The sequence below is a fragment of the Pantherophis guttatus genome, chromosome 3, assembly GCF_059756535.1.
Source record: "Pantherophis guttatus breed Tessera chromosome 3, ASM5975653v1, whole genome shotgun sequence".
In the NCBI taxonomy this organism is placed as follows: domain Eukaryota; kingdom Metazoa; phylum Chordata; class Lepidosauria; order Squamata; family Colubridae; genus Pantherophis; species Pantherophis guttatus.
Genome location: NC_142065.1, coordinates 65,735,032 through 65,751,537, shown reverse-complemented (window position 1 = coordinate 65,751,537; position 16,506 = coordinate 65,735,032). Strand labels below are relative to the sequence as shown.

At 37.1% G+C, this 16,506-nt stretch overlaps 1 protein-coding gene across 3 annotated transcripts in view; it reads left to right on the top strand.

Annotated features, from left to right (window-relative positions):
* The window catches only part of FYB2 (FYN binding protein 2), a 34,764-nt gene extending 20,805 nt beyond the window's left edge, over positions 1–13,959 (top strand). For 2 of the 3 annotated variants that reach the window (XM_087889749.1, XM_034415170.3), the window contains 9 exons: positions 418–493; positions 2,303–2,344; positions 2,829–2,918; positions 6,088–6,116; positions 6,801–6,861; positions 10,057–10,141; positions 12,664–12,823; positions 13,104–13,137; positions 13,286–13,959. In XM_087889749.1, the coding sequence (XP_087745875.1) occupies positions 418–493; positions 2,303–2,344; positions 2,829–2,918; positions 6,088–6,116; positions 6,801–6,861; positions 10,057–10,141; positions 12,664–12,823; positions 13,104–13,137; positions 13,286–13,292 (584 nt within the window). In that variant the 3' untranslated portion in view covers positions 13,293–13,959. The remainder of the gene's footprint in view (positions 1–417; positions 494–2,302; positions 2,345–2,828; positions 2,919–6,087; positions 6,117–6,800; positions 6,862–10,056; positions 10,142–12,663; positions 12,824–13,103; positions 13,138–13,285) is intronic. The other variant, XM_060689931.2, reaches the window with a different exon arrangement.
* The last annotated feature ends 2,547 nt before the right edge of the window (positions 13,960–16,506 follow it).

Here is a 16,506-nt window from a genome sequence, read left to right as displayed (position 1 = left end):
TTAATCTTTTGTGTGATTTCTCTACCACATCCTTTCCTACAGGATTGGCTCAATTTGAGACAGTTATAGGATGTGATAAAAGCTACAAAGTTGTAGAATCTTAAAGCGTATTCTTTTGACGTATTTTTGAATAGAAAACATGTGCTTGTTTTATTCCATCCTCCAATTCACAGTACTCTATATTTTATAATCTCTTTAAATTTGGAAGTCGGTTTTATTTAATTCAGGCACTACTTCTTGGATATTCCAAAAAGAGCTTAGTTAGGTTATTAATGAAGTGCAATAAATGGATGATGATAAAAAAAAATTAACACTTTTGCTATATTTCCAAATGATGTCTTTTCTAATTATACTTTAAAATTACCAGCAATGGGTGGTTTAGCTACAAATATGGCTTTTTATTCTTTTATATTTCAGATGATACCTATGAAGAAACGTATGAGGATATTCAAAGTGAAATTCAAAGTGAAGGTTATAATTCCTCCAAATCGGAGTGAGTATGAACTTTGGTTGTATGAACTTTGAGTCTTGACATTTTTATATCCTGTACAATTTGGCCCTTTTTGCTATAGGCACAAAAAAAGGCTGTATTAGTGCTGTCTTCTTGGCAATGGTCAAATATGTTTACTGTGTTGCTAGAATTCCTTTTTGGAGTGTAGGAAATATCATGGAACCAATTGGAAGGAATCTTAGATATTATCCCATTCAACTCCCTGCTTGGGATAGGATCTACTATATCATCTCTGATAGATGCCTTTCCAGCCTCTATTTGAAGATCTCAGTAAGAATTCACCATTTAATACAGGAGCCTCTTTGACTGGTTGGCTGCTTGTACAGTCAGAAAATTCCTCCTGATGCTTAGTAGCCATATTCTATGCACAGGTGGTCCTCAACTTTTTTTTTTTGGTTTAATTTATATGCCACCCTTTGCGGAGACTCAGGGTGGCTTACAATGCATTAAGCAATAGCCTTCATACTTTTGTATATTTATACAAAGTCAGCTTATTGCCCCCACAAACTGGGTCCTCATTTAACCTACCTTAGAAAGGATGGAAGGCTGAGTCAACCTTGAGCCTGGTAAGATTTGAACCTGCAGTAATTGCAGGCAGCTGTGTTAATAACAGGGTGCATTAAACCACTGTACTACCAAGGCTCCAACTTTTGAGCCCAACATTTCTGTTACTAAGTGAGACATTTGTTAAGCGACTTTTACCCCATTTCATGACCTTTCTTTCCAAGTTGTTAAGTGAATCACTGCAGTTGTTAAATTCGTAACATGATTGTTAAGTGAATCTGGCGTTCCTAATGACTTTGCTTGTCAGAAGGTAGCAAAAGATGATCACTTTACCCGGGATACTGCAACTGTCGTAAATATGAGTCAGTTGCCAAGTGTCTGAATTCTGATCACGTGACCATGGGGATGCTGCAAGGGTCGTAGGTGTGAAGAACGGTCATAAATCACTTTTTTCAGTGCCATTGTAACTTTGAATGGTCACTAAATGAGCTGTTGTACTAAATTGAGGATTAACCATATTACTTTAGAATATCAATTGGAACAGACTAGGCCAACATTTCCTGACTTGATACCCATCAAATTCATTGGATTAATTGCTTATAGTCTACAGGTAGTCCTATACTTACAACCACAATTGAGCCCAAAATTTCTGTTCTTAAGTGAGATATTTGTTAAGTGAGTTGTGTCCCGTTTTACGACCTTTCTTGCCATAATTGTTAAGTGAATCACTGCAGTTGATAAGTGGGTAACCTGTTTGTTAAGTGAATCTGTCTTCCCCGTTGACTTTGCTTGTCAAAAGGTCACAAAAGGGGATCACATGACATTGGGATACAGCAATGGTCATAAATATGAGCCAGTTGCCAAGCATCTGAATTTTGATCACATGATCATGGGGCTGCTAGAAACGTTGTAGTAAGTGTGAAAAATGGTCATAAGTCACTTTTTTAGTGCCGTTGTAATTTGGACCGTCACTAAATGAACTGTTGTAAGTCAAGGACTACCTGTATTTAACCAGCAGAAAACCATCAACCCAATTTTGAGAGCCTAACAAAGAGGACCCTAATACCAGAAATAATCTGCACTATCCTTCCCTATACTGGTGCCCTTGGGATAAATTGGAATTAACCCCTCTCCACCACTGCCAATCCCGCATGCCCCCACCCCAATATCTTTATCTAACAACCAGTAGTTAAACTTACCTCAGAACTAACTTCCACCGTAAGAGCAAAATCAGAAACAGATGCTTTTAGTAATAATCTATCTTTTTTTCCCATCTTGCCCTCCCAGAATTTCTGGAAAAGGAATTATTCATTCCAGGAATTATAAAAGGTGGGTGTTCCTCAGAGTAAATAATGCTAGAATATAATTGGCTTCTTCTGACTTGTTTTCATGCCACACAGAGCATGGTTGACCATGCCTGGGAAGAATGAACTCTGTAACAATCTGCCTTCTGCTTTTACATATGCGGGTTTTCTTTCAGGGTTATCCAGCCACTGAAGCACAAAGGAGCTGTTGAAATGATCTTTGCTGTATGCTAGCCTGAACTCTTTTAGGAGTTGTCCGAGCACCGTCTGCCTCTGAACACTGATTCCACCTTTAGATTTATACACTGTTTGTTTCTCTGTTTTTGTAAAGAAATTCTAGAAAAGCAGCAATTAAGGTTGGGGTGGTACCAGAGGTCACAAAATAGACACACATTCATCTATTGTCTTTTCCCAACTTTATGTTCATAAAGAAAGACAATGTATAAAACGTATATACAGTACCTTCACTTTGTTGTTTATTAATTTCTCTCTCTCTTTTCTTCTTCTAGAGATATCAAAATCGAAAAACTCAAAGGATTTGGAAAATTTTTCAAAGAAAAATTAAAAATAAAAAGCGCACACATGAAAGAGAGTTCCCGGTATGTAATGTATTATTCCAATAGTAGAGAATACAGGTAGTCCTCTATTTGCAACCACAATTGAGTCCAAAATTTCTGTTGTCAAGTAAGACATTTCTTTAAGTGAGTTGTGTCCCATTTTACAACTTTTCTTGCCACAGCTGTTAAGTGAATCACTGCAGTTAGTAACACGGTTATTAAGTGAATCTGACTTCCCCATTGACTTTGCTTGTCAGAAGGTCGCAAAAGGGGATCACATGACTTTTGGGACACAGCAACGGTCATAAGTGTGAACCAGTTGCCAAGCATCTGAATTTTGATCATATGATTATGATCAAGCTGCAAAAGTGGTAAGTGTGAAAAACGGACATAAGTCACATTTTTCAGGATGTTTTAACTTGGAATGGTCACTAAACAAACTGTTGTAAGTTGAGGACTACCTGTATATGGTATGTACAGAATATACAGTATGTTCCTAATCAAGGAACAATCAATCAAGAAGTCACATTGCAAGCAAGATTGGCAGGGGAATCTATTCTATATGCAATAAACAACCAGCAAACTTCAATCGCCTTTGCATTACCTAGCCTAGTAATGAAACATCTGCAGTAAAACAATCTCACTGAAAACTCATCATCATCATCATCATCATCCATAAAAGACATCTATTGATTAATTTAAAGTGCCAGTCCTTAATTTTATTCCATTTTGGTCACTGTGGTGGCTGATGAACCTTTGAAATGCTGGGTTACTGCAATACAAATCACAGCACTGTGAAGGTTACAACTTCTTAATGGCTAGTTCAATAATAGCATGTATGTCATTGAAATATAAATGGGTTTGGGATAGCAATGCAAAAGCTTTAGATACGTTTACAGAATGGCAAGGCCTTTCCCTTCCATCTTACCCAGATTGAGTGGGAAGGGCAGGAATGTTAGCGTGAATGAGGAGCATTGAAAAATTAAGCTGAAGGAGAAAATGGTAGCTGGTATGCATTTGAGAGGTTGTCACAAAGAGGAGGGAGTCAACTTATTTTTCAAAGCACCAGAGGGCAGGACAAGAAACAATGGATGGAAACTAATCAAGGAGAGAAGCACCCTGGAATTAAGGAGAAACTTCCTAATTGAGGACAATTAACAAATGGAATGACTTGCCTTCAGAAGTTGTGGTTGCTTCATCACTGGAGGTTTCTAAGAAGAGACTGGATAGTCATTTGTCTGAAATGGTATAGGGTCTCCTCTTGAGCAGGGCATTGGACTAGAAGACCTTGAAGGTCCATTCTAGCTCTATTCTGATTGGTTGGTTGGTTGGTTGGTTGGTTGGTTGGTTGATTGATTGACTTCACCTCTCAAAATAGAAATACGGGTTCAGAGGGTTGATTGACTGCATTTTTTGTTCTGGCTTTAGCACAAATAAGTGTGACACTTGATGGTAAGATTTAGCTTTTAGCTTTATGCTTGTCTCCGTGCAGTTTCGGATGCTTGAAAAAGAAAGTGACCATATTTATACTCAAGGAACTCGAACTGCATTGTTTAACTCTTCCTCTCTTGGTTTGTCTTTAGTTAAATGTAGTAAATCCTGAGGGCCAAGTTTTCCATTAATATTGAGCACTTGGCCAGGGAATTGTAAGTTGCTTTCAAGATCCTAGGTTGTTCTGGTCAACAAGTACCTTACATTAGTCCAAAGAGTTGTCCAGATACCATCTGAAATGAAAAAATTATTTGGGAGAAAAGAGGAAGGTTGATAATTATGAAATTTTAATTGAATATTAAAAATTCAAAGATAATAATCACTGGTTATTTTGTAATTCTTTGGGAACAGCACTCAGCATCCAATACAATTTAAGATGCCATTGATGGAGTAGATTATGTTGCTGTCCCAGTTTAGAGATTTCTCAGACATGTGGGTTTGAAAGCCACCTATCTGGCGAATGACTGAATAAGAGAAGGTCATTATAATGCCATTCATGAAAGAAATTCCTGATTCCTATTTGGCTCGTTGTGTGTTAAACAGCTCTCTACTGTATGTGTATTTTGGTCTCAATTTCTTTTTTCACATGTTTTATTAGTTTATAATATAAAATACAAAAATACAGAAGCAAATAGTAGGAAAAATAGGGGAGGGAAAAGGAAAAGGAAGAGTGTAGAAAAGAAGAGGAAAAAAGAAAAAAAATGGTATTGACTTCTGGCTCTCTTTGGTGTGGTAAAATAAGGAAATAACATCAAACTTCAACTTTTTACTTTTACATAATAGTATAAATCAGCCATTTCTATAACAACAAATGTATCTAATCGATAAAACCCAAAATCAAGGCTTCATTATTTTCCCCAACCTCAAGCACAAAGTCCAGAAGCGGTTTCCAAGTAAAAACAAAAGTATTTTTTTTCTTTTATCAAAGCAGTCAATTTAGTCATTTCTGCTAACTGCATCAACTTTTGCAGCCATTTGTCCATTGTTGGGAGATTATTTTTTTTTCACATGTTGCTGGTTTATTTGAGACTAGAGCTTAATATGCCGGTCTTAATTTCCTTTACTCTCTTCATGTTTTCCTCCATTAGTCTTGAGGTCTGTGAAAATGCTCCCGGGGTGGACATTTCCTTAATTTTTATGAATAAACCTCAGTTGAAACCATACCTCTTTTCTAGGCTCCAAAAAATGTAATGCATTTTGGATATGTAAATATGCTGCTTTCAGGAGTTGATAACAAAAATACTGTGAAGTTCAAATATTTCTATTGGTCCAATGCTTTCCCCCCCACCCCCAACTATGGCTTTTTTTATTCAGACATAGAATCTTCAATATTGAGTGGTGCAGTGGCCTAGAGGTGGAGCTCTCACCTCATATTCAGGAGGCTGTGAGTTCGATCCTAGATAGAGGCAGATATTTCTCTCTCTGGGCACTCTGAGATTGTATCTGCTGAATATAACTCCGCATTGGTGACAGGAAGGACATCCTGTCAGTAACCCTCAGCTCCATTCAGTTGTCAAGAATCCACCCCACGAGGGATTATGGGGTCATTTAAAGACGATGATGATGATGATATCTTCAAAATTAAGAGTCACGCAAATGTGATGGGCAGTATAGAAATTGGTGCATTCCTGTTTGAAAACCTTAACTGCAGATGTGCAGCCAAATGTTGTTATTTATAACCTATGGTGAAATGCACATTTGTTTTATTTGTCTTCTACAGCAATCTTTCCCGTTCTGTACCAAACCTAGGTAAGCTTGTATGTCTAATAGATAAACTGACTCTTTTGAAATAACATTTTTGGTCCTGTCTGCATGTCTGAGATGTTTTGGAATAGGCACCCCTCTTTTTTATTTTGTAATTATCAACAAAAAATATAGTTCCTGTTTAAAACACTGCTTCTCATTTTTAACAGATCATTTTTTTTTGATGGAGTGCAGCCAAGAAGGATTTTTTGCAGGTCTGCCATTGCTTGTCTCTAATTCTACAGCTTTTTGTAAGAGTAAATTGATCCTATAATTATTCTTTTACACACTGAATTTTTTTAGAGCTGCTTCAGACAAGTTAGATCTTTTCAGACGTTACAACGTTCTTAGTTATTTTAACACTTATTATATAGCCATTAGTCCTTTAGGAATTCGCTTCTAGAGTGTGAAATTCTTAAGGAGACAAATGATAATTGTGACAGTCTCCTTTTACAAGGAAGTCACTTGTGGTTTCAAAAGTGGCCTTGCTCACTTTATGAATTCAAAGGCCATTCATTTTCTGGGATGCACTGTAACTTTTTAGAGGTTGAGTTTGCTTATTTCCTACTGTCACTCCATTTATTTTCCCTTTCATATTGCATTTCGTAGACTGTAAGATTTTAGATGTTTCTCTTTCTTAATTCTGGGAAATTGTAGATAGTTAATCACACTCTCTGATTTTAATTGCAGATGTCATGGCCCAGGAAAACTTGGTGTATAATGACATTGACCCAGAACAAAATGATACAAGGTAGGTAAAATATATTCTTTGCTATCTAAAATTTCTCATGCCAATAAAACTTTCTTCAGATCTATACAATTATAGGAGTATCCTTAAAATATATCATAACATCACTGGCCACAATAATATAAAATGCAATAATATAAAATGCAATAATAAGGTTAATTAACTGATTATGTGCTTTTAGAACTGGCTCTTAGTGACCATATAGATCAGTGGTGGGTTTCAATTTTTTTTACTACTGGTTCTGTGGGCGTGGCTTGGTGGGCGTGGTTTGGTGGGCATGGCAGGGGAAGGATACTGTAAAATCTCCATTCCCTCCCCAATCCAGGGGAAGGTTACTACAAAATCTCCATTTCCTCCCAGTCAGCTGGGACTCTGGAAGCAGAGAATAGATGGGGGCAGGGCCAGTCAGAGCTGGTATTTACCGGTTCTTCAGACTACTCAAAATTTCCGCTACCAATTCTCCAGAACTGGTCAGAACCTGCTGAAACCCACCTCTGATGTAGATCAGGGTGTCAAACTCAAGGCCCACAGGCCGGATCCGGCCTGTGGGATATTTAGATCTGGCCTTGCGGGGCTGCCCTGGAAACAGCGAAGGACCGGCCCGTAGTGACTCTGCCAACAAAAGCGGGCTCCCAATCTCAGTTTTTGGCTTGGATGGCCTCCTCCAGCCCTCTGCCAGCAAAAGAGGATATCTGCATGCAGCCTTCCTGAGCTCCGTTTTTGCTGGCAGACAGTTGCAGGAGGCCATCCCAACCAAAAAATAGAGATTGGGATTCCGTTATCGCTGGCAGAGCACTAAGGCCACCACAGGCTCCTTAACACATCAAGCTGGTCATGCCTACCCTGCTCACCCCCCCCCGAGGTTAAACACAACCCTGATGTGGTCCTCAGTGAAAGTGAGTTTGACACCCTGACGTAGATAGTCTCCATGATGAACTATCACTTAACTTAATCATTCAGGTTTTCTAGCAGTGCATCTATTAACCACTGAAACCGAATCCATTCAGCTTCCTGCTGGTCAATCTCTTCTCTTCTTCCCACCTCCTTTCCTAGCATTAGAGCCTTCTTCAGAGAGCTGGATCTTTGCATAATGTATTCAAAGTAAAATTATTTGAGCCTGGTCATTTGTATCTCTAATGAGAACTTTGGCCTGATTTGCTCATGTTCTTGGCTATCCATGGTATTCTCAGGAATCTTATCCAACACCAAGGTTCAAAAGTGTCAATTCTATTAAGGCTAATATAGAAGTATATATAGAAGTATTAAGACAGATCTTTTTTGCCTTGGAATTCATTTTGAAGGCTCTGATGCACATCTGGGACATTTTTTGGAACATATTTTATTCATTTATTCACAAAACTGATATCCTGTCTTTCTTCCATGAGGTCAAGGCAGCTTACATAGCATTCCTCCAATCCTGATTGTCAGCCATACAAGATCCAGTAGATTACACCAAGAAACTGATGCCTAAAGCTCCTTTTGTTAAGACTGGCTTTATTAAGAAATTACTGGTATTTTTTAATCCCTTAATTCTTTTATCTGCAAAGGCTTTGTGTAAGCTTCCAGAAACCTCATGAACTGAAATATTTTAAACTTTCTGGATGGCGGTGGATTGTTCCCCTTGTACAAAACCAGAAACTTTGTACATCCAGAAGCAGAGTTTTCGGTGCCACACAATACATGTTTCTCAGGCATTGTGAAGATCACCTTTCCGTCTGTCTTCCACTATGGAATTGAAATGTCTTTCACCCTAGATTCTGTATTTTCCTCCACCCTAGTTCAATCTTGACATTCTTCAGTTATACACAAAATTTCAGCTGAGCTCTCTGGTTAACAATATGGAACTGAGTGCAAACAGTCACGTGCGGCAACTTTGTTGGTAGGCATTATGGCTGGGTAACTCTGCAGGTGATATACGTCAGCCCTGATAATAAAACTGAACTGGTTCTTCAGCAGCATGAGAATAATTGAGTATTAAATGCATTTTTGTGGGGAATGGAATGCTGTGGAGTCAAAGGCTGCGTGAAATTCAAATAGCCTTTTAATTCTAGCATCAGCTTTTTTTGCTTGCATTAAAACAAAATCCCTTGTAACTTTCCAGCTGGGTGAAAGCTGCTTGGTGCTCTGCTTGCAACCTATTGAACTACAGGTCTGGGTGGTACTGTAACTACATGATTCCTATTTGAAAATGGTTTTGTGATTCAGTGGTGCATGAAATGAGGCCTGTTGTGTGGTATCTTAGTTGATCGCGCTGGTACTCATTGTCTCTCTGGAACCTCAGCATTTTCTGACATCCCTGACATTAGGAAACAGTGTTTTCTCTCTCACTCTCCTTTTTCAAGAGAGAATATTTGTCATAAAACTGGACATTTACATTTCTTTTGTTGAAAGGAAGAGAGAGAAAAACAAACAACAACCATATAGAAAGATAAAGGAAGAACACTGGATGCATTTATTTTTGAAGGGATGGGAATTTCTAAAAACACATTATTTACATTTCTATTATTTATGTAAGAAGCACAATATAAAGTGGTCCACAATGTTTAATGCTATTCAACAGAAACTTTCCACTGTTGTGTCTTTCAAGCTGAAATGTTATATCTTTGACAAAAAAAGGGTGGAAGATTTGTGTGACATAAAGTCTAAATTAGGGTGTCTGAAGTAGCCAAAGCATAGTTCAATTTGCCATAATCCAAATTGGAACTAGCTGGTGTCTTTCTTTTTCTGCTTTTGTGGGTAGAGCTTAACAAACAGAGAGAATTGATGTAGCAATAGCAATAGCACTTAGACTTATATACCGCTTCATAGTGCTTTACAGCCCTCTCCAAGCAGTTTACAGAGTCAGCATATTGCTCCCAACAATCTGGATCCTCATTTTACCGACCTCATTTACCGACCTCAGAAGGATGGAAGGCTGAGTCAACCTTGAGCCTGGTGAGATAGTAGTCCAGGACACTTTTTTGGGAGAGTCCTGTCTTCTTCCTGGAAAATAAACACATAGTTGATTTCTTCAGTTTACTGTTAAGCAGAAAATTGGTTAGGTGACTGGCTTCAAGGTCATTTGAGGATCTTTCCAGATAAGGGCACCTGGTCTCTGATGCAGTTTTGGCAACACCATTCTGAAAAATCCTGATTTTTTCCCCCATGATTCTCAGATGTCCATTTGTTAGATTTATTCTGTACATGTGTCTTTCTTAGAAATCCCTTTAAAGTCAAGAAATACATTGTAGAAAAGAATAACAAGATGACAAAGGAGGAACAATCGTTTAGAGAGAGATTTATGGTAAGTTTCTTCTTCTTTTAAATAGCTTGGAAGATGTTGGCATGGTTACTGTTGTGTATATGATATATGAAAATATGCTGTGCAATTTGTCATCTCTTGTCACGATACAGAACTATGAATAGCAACATTCCAGAAAATGATTCTCGTTACATTATATTGCCATTAGAAATATGCATAAATTCGTAGTGGTAACTAAGAATTCTGGACCTTGTTTTAAGAGAAAAATCTGTGGTGGCAGAGTATATATTTTGCTTTTTTATATAGTAATTTTATTAAAGATTGTAATTACAATAGTATAAACAAATACAAATTAAAGTATAAAAAAAATAAAGTAAAATGCGTAGAAAAGGGGAGAAAAAGAAAAAATAATATAGTAAAGAAAAAGAAAATATATAAAATATCAACAATTTTAGTAATTTATTACCATCTGTTAAAATACAGCAAATAATCTCTTTCCCATATCCTATCTCTTATCTATAAACAAATCCATAAATATCTATTCATTTCAGTCCTGGTATCAGCAAGAATCCATTAAGGGTTACCGGGACAACATAATAGCTATTTTAATCTTGATCAAATGAACACATTTTATATTCCTTCCTCTTACTTCTAATAATGCAAACCTGTTTTCGGTTTGCCACTTCTTCCCACAAAGTACATATTTTCTGGGAAAATTTCACCTGAGAACTGATGCCACCTCACGTGTCCTTCCTGCTGTGCTTTCCTCTCTTCAGACCTGTGGTGGAAGATGGTTTCTGCCTTCTGTGCTTGCCATGCATATACCATGGTTGCCCGGATCCCGGGCCAGCAATAGGAGGAAGAAGACAGCTAAAGTTCCCTGAGGGTGGTACAGCTGGGGTGGTAGCAGCAGAGAGCAGCAGGAATAGCTGGTGGAGTGCAGGCCATCCAAAATGGCAGAGACAGGGGAGATAGGCAGTGGGGGGGAGTTGGAGCAGAGAGCTTATGCAGGGCAGGAAAAGGTGAGAATGCAATTCTGGGGATGGTCAAAGCTACTATTCATTCAGTGCTGTCCTAACTTTGAATGGTCATTGAATTAACAGATGTCAGACCACTTTTTGAATTTGGATTTTTTTTATTATTTCAAGTTTTTTAATTTTATTTTACATATAGATATCAATGCGTGAACAGTGTGGCACCTGGGTGTCATACATTCTAATACAAATAAAACTAGTAAAACTAATCATAGTTATTACATTCAACCAACTTTTATATTTCTAATAATAATACACATTTATATTAAGTTGTAGTCTATCATTATTTAATTATTCCATGGTTTAATACATTGCTCTAATACCATTCACCATATTATTTGATCATACATATTAATACCGCCATTCAATTTCTAAGCTTCTCTTTTATTATTGCTTTTATTTTATTATGTAAAAATGTATACACTAATATTTCCCCTTTCTCTTACTTCTATCTCTATTCTAACTTTTAATCATGTCACCCTTTTATTAAAAGACGTTTTCTTTCTATCCAACATCTCTCGCCCACTTTGGTGTTTTGAATCCTGTTCATTTTTAATTTATCTCCCATATTTCACTCTTTACATATATTTGTATTAAGATACAATCATTCATTATTTCATTATTCAATGTTTCAATACACAATTCTAATACCAATCCCAATATTATTTAGACATACAAAATTATTCTAATCATATTCTTTGCAATAATCAAATCTATATAATTCTGATGGTAATACACCTTTATATTAAAGTATGTTCTTTCATTATTTAATTGCTCAATGTTTCAATATATTATTCCAATGCCAATCACAATATTATTAAAGCGTACTTAATAATACCATCATTCAATCTCTAGTTTTCCCATTTTATTGTTACTTTTATTCCATTATATAAAGGTATGTATATACAAATGTTTCCCCCTTCTCTTATTTCTACCTAACTTCTAATCATGCTGAATTTGGAATTTTTGAAGGCAGTAAAAAGTATGCTTAATGTGTATTTAAAAACAAACTACACAGAGTCCTTAACTTACAAACATTCATTTAGTGATCATTCAAAGTTACAATGGCAAGGAAGAAAAGTGAATTGTGACTATTTTTCACACTTATGACCGTTGCAGCGTCCCCTTGGTCATGTGATCAAAATTCAGATGCTTGACAACTGATTCATATTTATGATGGCTCCAGTGACTCGCTGTTATGTAAGCACCTTTTGCCATCGACGAACAAAGTCAATGGGGAAGCCAAATTCACTTATCAGCCGTGTTACTAACTGAACATATTGCAGTGATTCACTTAAGCATGGTAAGAAAGGTCGTAAAATGGAGCAAAGCTCACTTAACAACTGTCTCACTTAGCAACAGAAATTTTGAACTCCGTTATGGTCGTAACTCAAGGACTACCTGTATGGAAATGTTTAAAATCTTTGTCATTCTCAATCCATACTGTATCTGTAATAAGCTCTAGACCTGTTCTCAATTAAGTTTATATAAATTTTGCTTGGTTTCTTTCCCTCCCTTACTTTGCCACAGTATAATAAAGAAATCACAGTAATAAATACAGCAGTCGCACATTGCTCAAATACTCCTATCAGAGGAAACCTGGGCTTGAGGATCTTGCCTGGAGAACAACTTGAAGTTATAGACATCACTGAAGGAAATCAACTGATATGTCGGAATTCTGAAGGAAAATGTAAGGTTTCAAAAGGAATAAAATAGAAGAGACGAGCATAATAACTAAGCAAAAACACTGAGGGTGGGGTCAGAAATCAGAAAAGCTGATTTAAAAAAATATTTTTTTTTGAAAATTGGCCAACTTGGTTGATACAGAACTAGGATATAAAGAACTATACATCATTTTGGCACTTGAATATTTTTTTATTGTAGTTTTGAATGGTTTGTTTGTAACTCTGTGACTAAAATTTATAACAAAACCCATTCTACAGTAATGTATTTTATTTTATCTTTCCTAGATGGGTATGTGCTGTTAGAACATTTGAATTTCAGGTAAGGTTTAAAATAACTCAGTTCTTCTGAGACACGGGATTAGCTAAAATCAGAACCTGGAATAATTCAAAGCTGTAGGTTTTTTTTAAATGGATGACACCATTTGTATGCTGGAATAAATATAGCATTGTGTTTTTTCCTATACCAGGCACTAGTGCTGTACAACTGAAGGCCAACACGTATGACTTTTGGAAGGATGTTGTAGGCACAATAGAGGGGAAATAGTCTGTAAGAATTTTTGTTGCTTGGGAAAGAAAACAAAAATGGAATTGTGGACAACGCACTCAGCCTGAATTCTTCAGAAGCTTACAACTGCTACTTTTTAAATGATTGTCATAAAAGTGACTTTTTTATATTTAGTGTTTGATACTCATGTTATCCTGTCCAAAGTTTATCAATCTGGGTACAGGCCGAGATACAAATAACTTAATGTCATTGTCTGTAAAAACATTTTTTTCAAACTTTGTTTCAAGTTACAACTCTTCCCAGAGCAGCTCTTTTTCGTGGCAATTGCAAATGTCACTTTGGTTCTTTGGATATTGTACAGCAATACTTAGTCTTTGTGTGCAAGACGTATTACCTGCTATCGACACATTGTTTTTGTATGTATTTTGTCAATGTTAGGAGTATCACACTTGGCTTTGTATTTAATCCTATATTTAACCAGTGTAAGAATTTGTGGACTTAGCATTTAGAAAAAAATATTGGGAGTCCATTTGATGCACTATTTTTAAATGTAAATAGGATAAATAAAGGATGAATTGGCAATTAACACATTGCTGCTAGTTGTACAGTTTGACATAAAACTTTGCAGAACTTAAACACATACTTAAAAGTGTTTACTGTTTCATTTATTTTTTAAAAAAACCAGAATTGTATCAAAGTGTGAATATTTATCAATATAATGAATACTGCAATCAGAATAAGTTTCCTCTGTGTTGGAAAGTCCTATTTGCTTTAAATCTGCTGTCAAAGGATGGAGACATAGGGCAGGAAATATAAAGGTGAAGTTCCATTGTGAAAACAGATACCTGCCTGAGCAACTTTGATGAGGAACTGGATTTACATTCTTCCATAACAACTTATGATCAGGCAACAGTGTAAAAACTTTGTCCCTACTACTGATGCCTCTCAAATAATTCTCATGATTTTTGTGACCAAGGGAAAAGCGTCATTCTAGATTCTGACTATGCCATCATTGGATATATATCTATATATCTATATATCCAGGCAGTCCTTGTTTGTGACCATTTGCAGTTAAGATGGTAATGAAAAAGTAACTTTACAACCAATCCTCACATTAATGAGCTTCCCGGGGTCCGTAAAGCAAATGAAAGCTGAAGTCGGACCATAATTACACTCACTGTTTCACTTAACAAATTGCCAGTCTCTACTGTGGTCACTAAATGAGGACTACCTATAACAAATTTGAATACCGCACAATTCAATTTAATGCAAATTATAAATTGATAACGTCATGTTATCAGCCAAATGTCAGTTAATGTGATGCTTGTCGAGTCTAGTGCATGGTAAAGCAATTAATTTTCCCAAGAATCACATAAGAAACTGGGACTGTTATGGAGGGCTGCCACTGTGGGCTGGTCAGGGACAGCCAAAGGGTCGGATGTGGCCTGCAGGTTGTAAAATGCCCAAGTGTGGTCTCGTGCAGGCTGGCTGGGGAGTTCTGGGAGTTGACGTCCTCTAGGCTTAAAGTTGCCAAGGTTGGAGACCCCTGGTCTCGCGCATGTACAGTTGCCATTGGGGTTTTAGATGCTAATTGTTGTCATGCAAACTGGAGAAAAGTTTCCATTTCAGGAAAGACCCCCCCTCATGGTACGTTATTGTCCATTAGAAAGCAACAAAAATAAATAAATCCAAAACCACTTAAAAGTAACTGAAAGGTGGTCCAGGTAACAATCTTGTTACCATTTTGGGCATTACCTACTATTTTTAAAATCTTTTACTGTGATATTTCATTAATACACATATATTTTTTTCTTAAAATTTTTCATTTCCACTTTCTATCAAGCTAGAATCAATTGCCCTGTTTTCCTTAAAAATACAGTTCAAATTTAAATAATGCAACAATGACGTTATTGGTCTACTTGTATTAAAGTAAGTCAAAGGGGTCTGAGTCTGTTGTTCAAGTCACTGGGGAAAAAAAGTGTAAAATGAACACAAGCTAACAAAAAAGACTAAGAGCATAGATATTGCACATATTTTTCAAGGTTGTGAATTATAGTATTATGGTTTTTCTTTTTCTGTGAAGAACATTACAACTAGATAAATGTAATGAATCTTGTATTATGTCATTTATCAAATGGACAACATGGACAGGCAGATTTCCACTTATCTTGCTCCAAACAAAGCAAGGCAAAACACGGGTCTCCAACCCCGGTCGTTGGATTGGCAGTGGGCCGCAGCATGCCAGAAACCTGGCCATGCAAACAAGCAAAGACTCATCCGCAGGGTGCAGGCAACACACAAAACCATGCGCCCTCCGGTCCGCCAAAAAACCTCTCTCCATGGAACTGTTCCTGGTGCCCAAAAGGTTGGGGGCATGGGTGAAATGCTACCGGTTCACACCAGTTCGGACAAACCGGTAGTAATAAAAGCTACCAGTTCACCGCAAACCAGTATTTAAAAAAAGCTACCAGTTCGTCTGAACCAGTATTTCCGACAATCAGCTATGCCGCATGATTTATATTCGCTAGAAAGCAGGAAATCCTACTTTCTAACGAATCTAAATTGCGCGGCACAGCAACCCCCCCTCGCTGTTCTACTTATCTTAAGCCTCCTTTTTCTGCGTGCAGCGTATTTAGCACGCATTGTGCATGCACATGCAGCATGTGTTTGCCGTGCACTGCGCATGCATGTGCGCAGCATGCATTTGCCGCGCACTGCGCATGTGCGGGGAGCGAACCGGTGGCAAACCACGGTGGATTTCACCCATGGTTGGGGGCCACTACAATAGGATATACATCCCAACCTATGAGTGCCAATAGGTATACTCAAAGTAGGCAAAAGTGAAGTTTGTCATCAAAAGTTGCAAATATTGCCAGGAAAAAAAAGTGGTTTTCTGCATTTGTTCTTGGTCACGGAATATTATTGTTTTTGCTTTTAATGGCAATTCCCTGGAAGCTTACGTTTTCTCTGAGCACAGTGATGAAAACATAACCACAGTATTTATATTTCTAAAATTTTAAAGTATAAAAGGGCTGAAGAGTTCACATGAGAAGCTCATGTGTTTACTTTTATAATCTGTTTATTGAAGTGCAAATGTCAAGCATGAAGTAATCATCACATGCAATGAGATACAATAAACATTTTTTCACCATAAAAATAGGTACATGAAACTTCAATTATTCT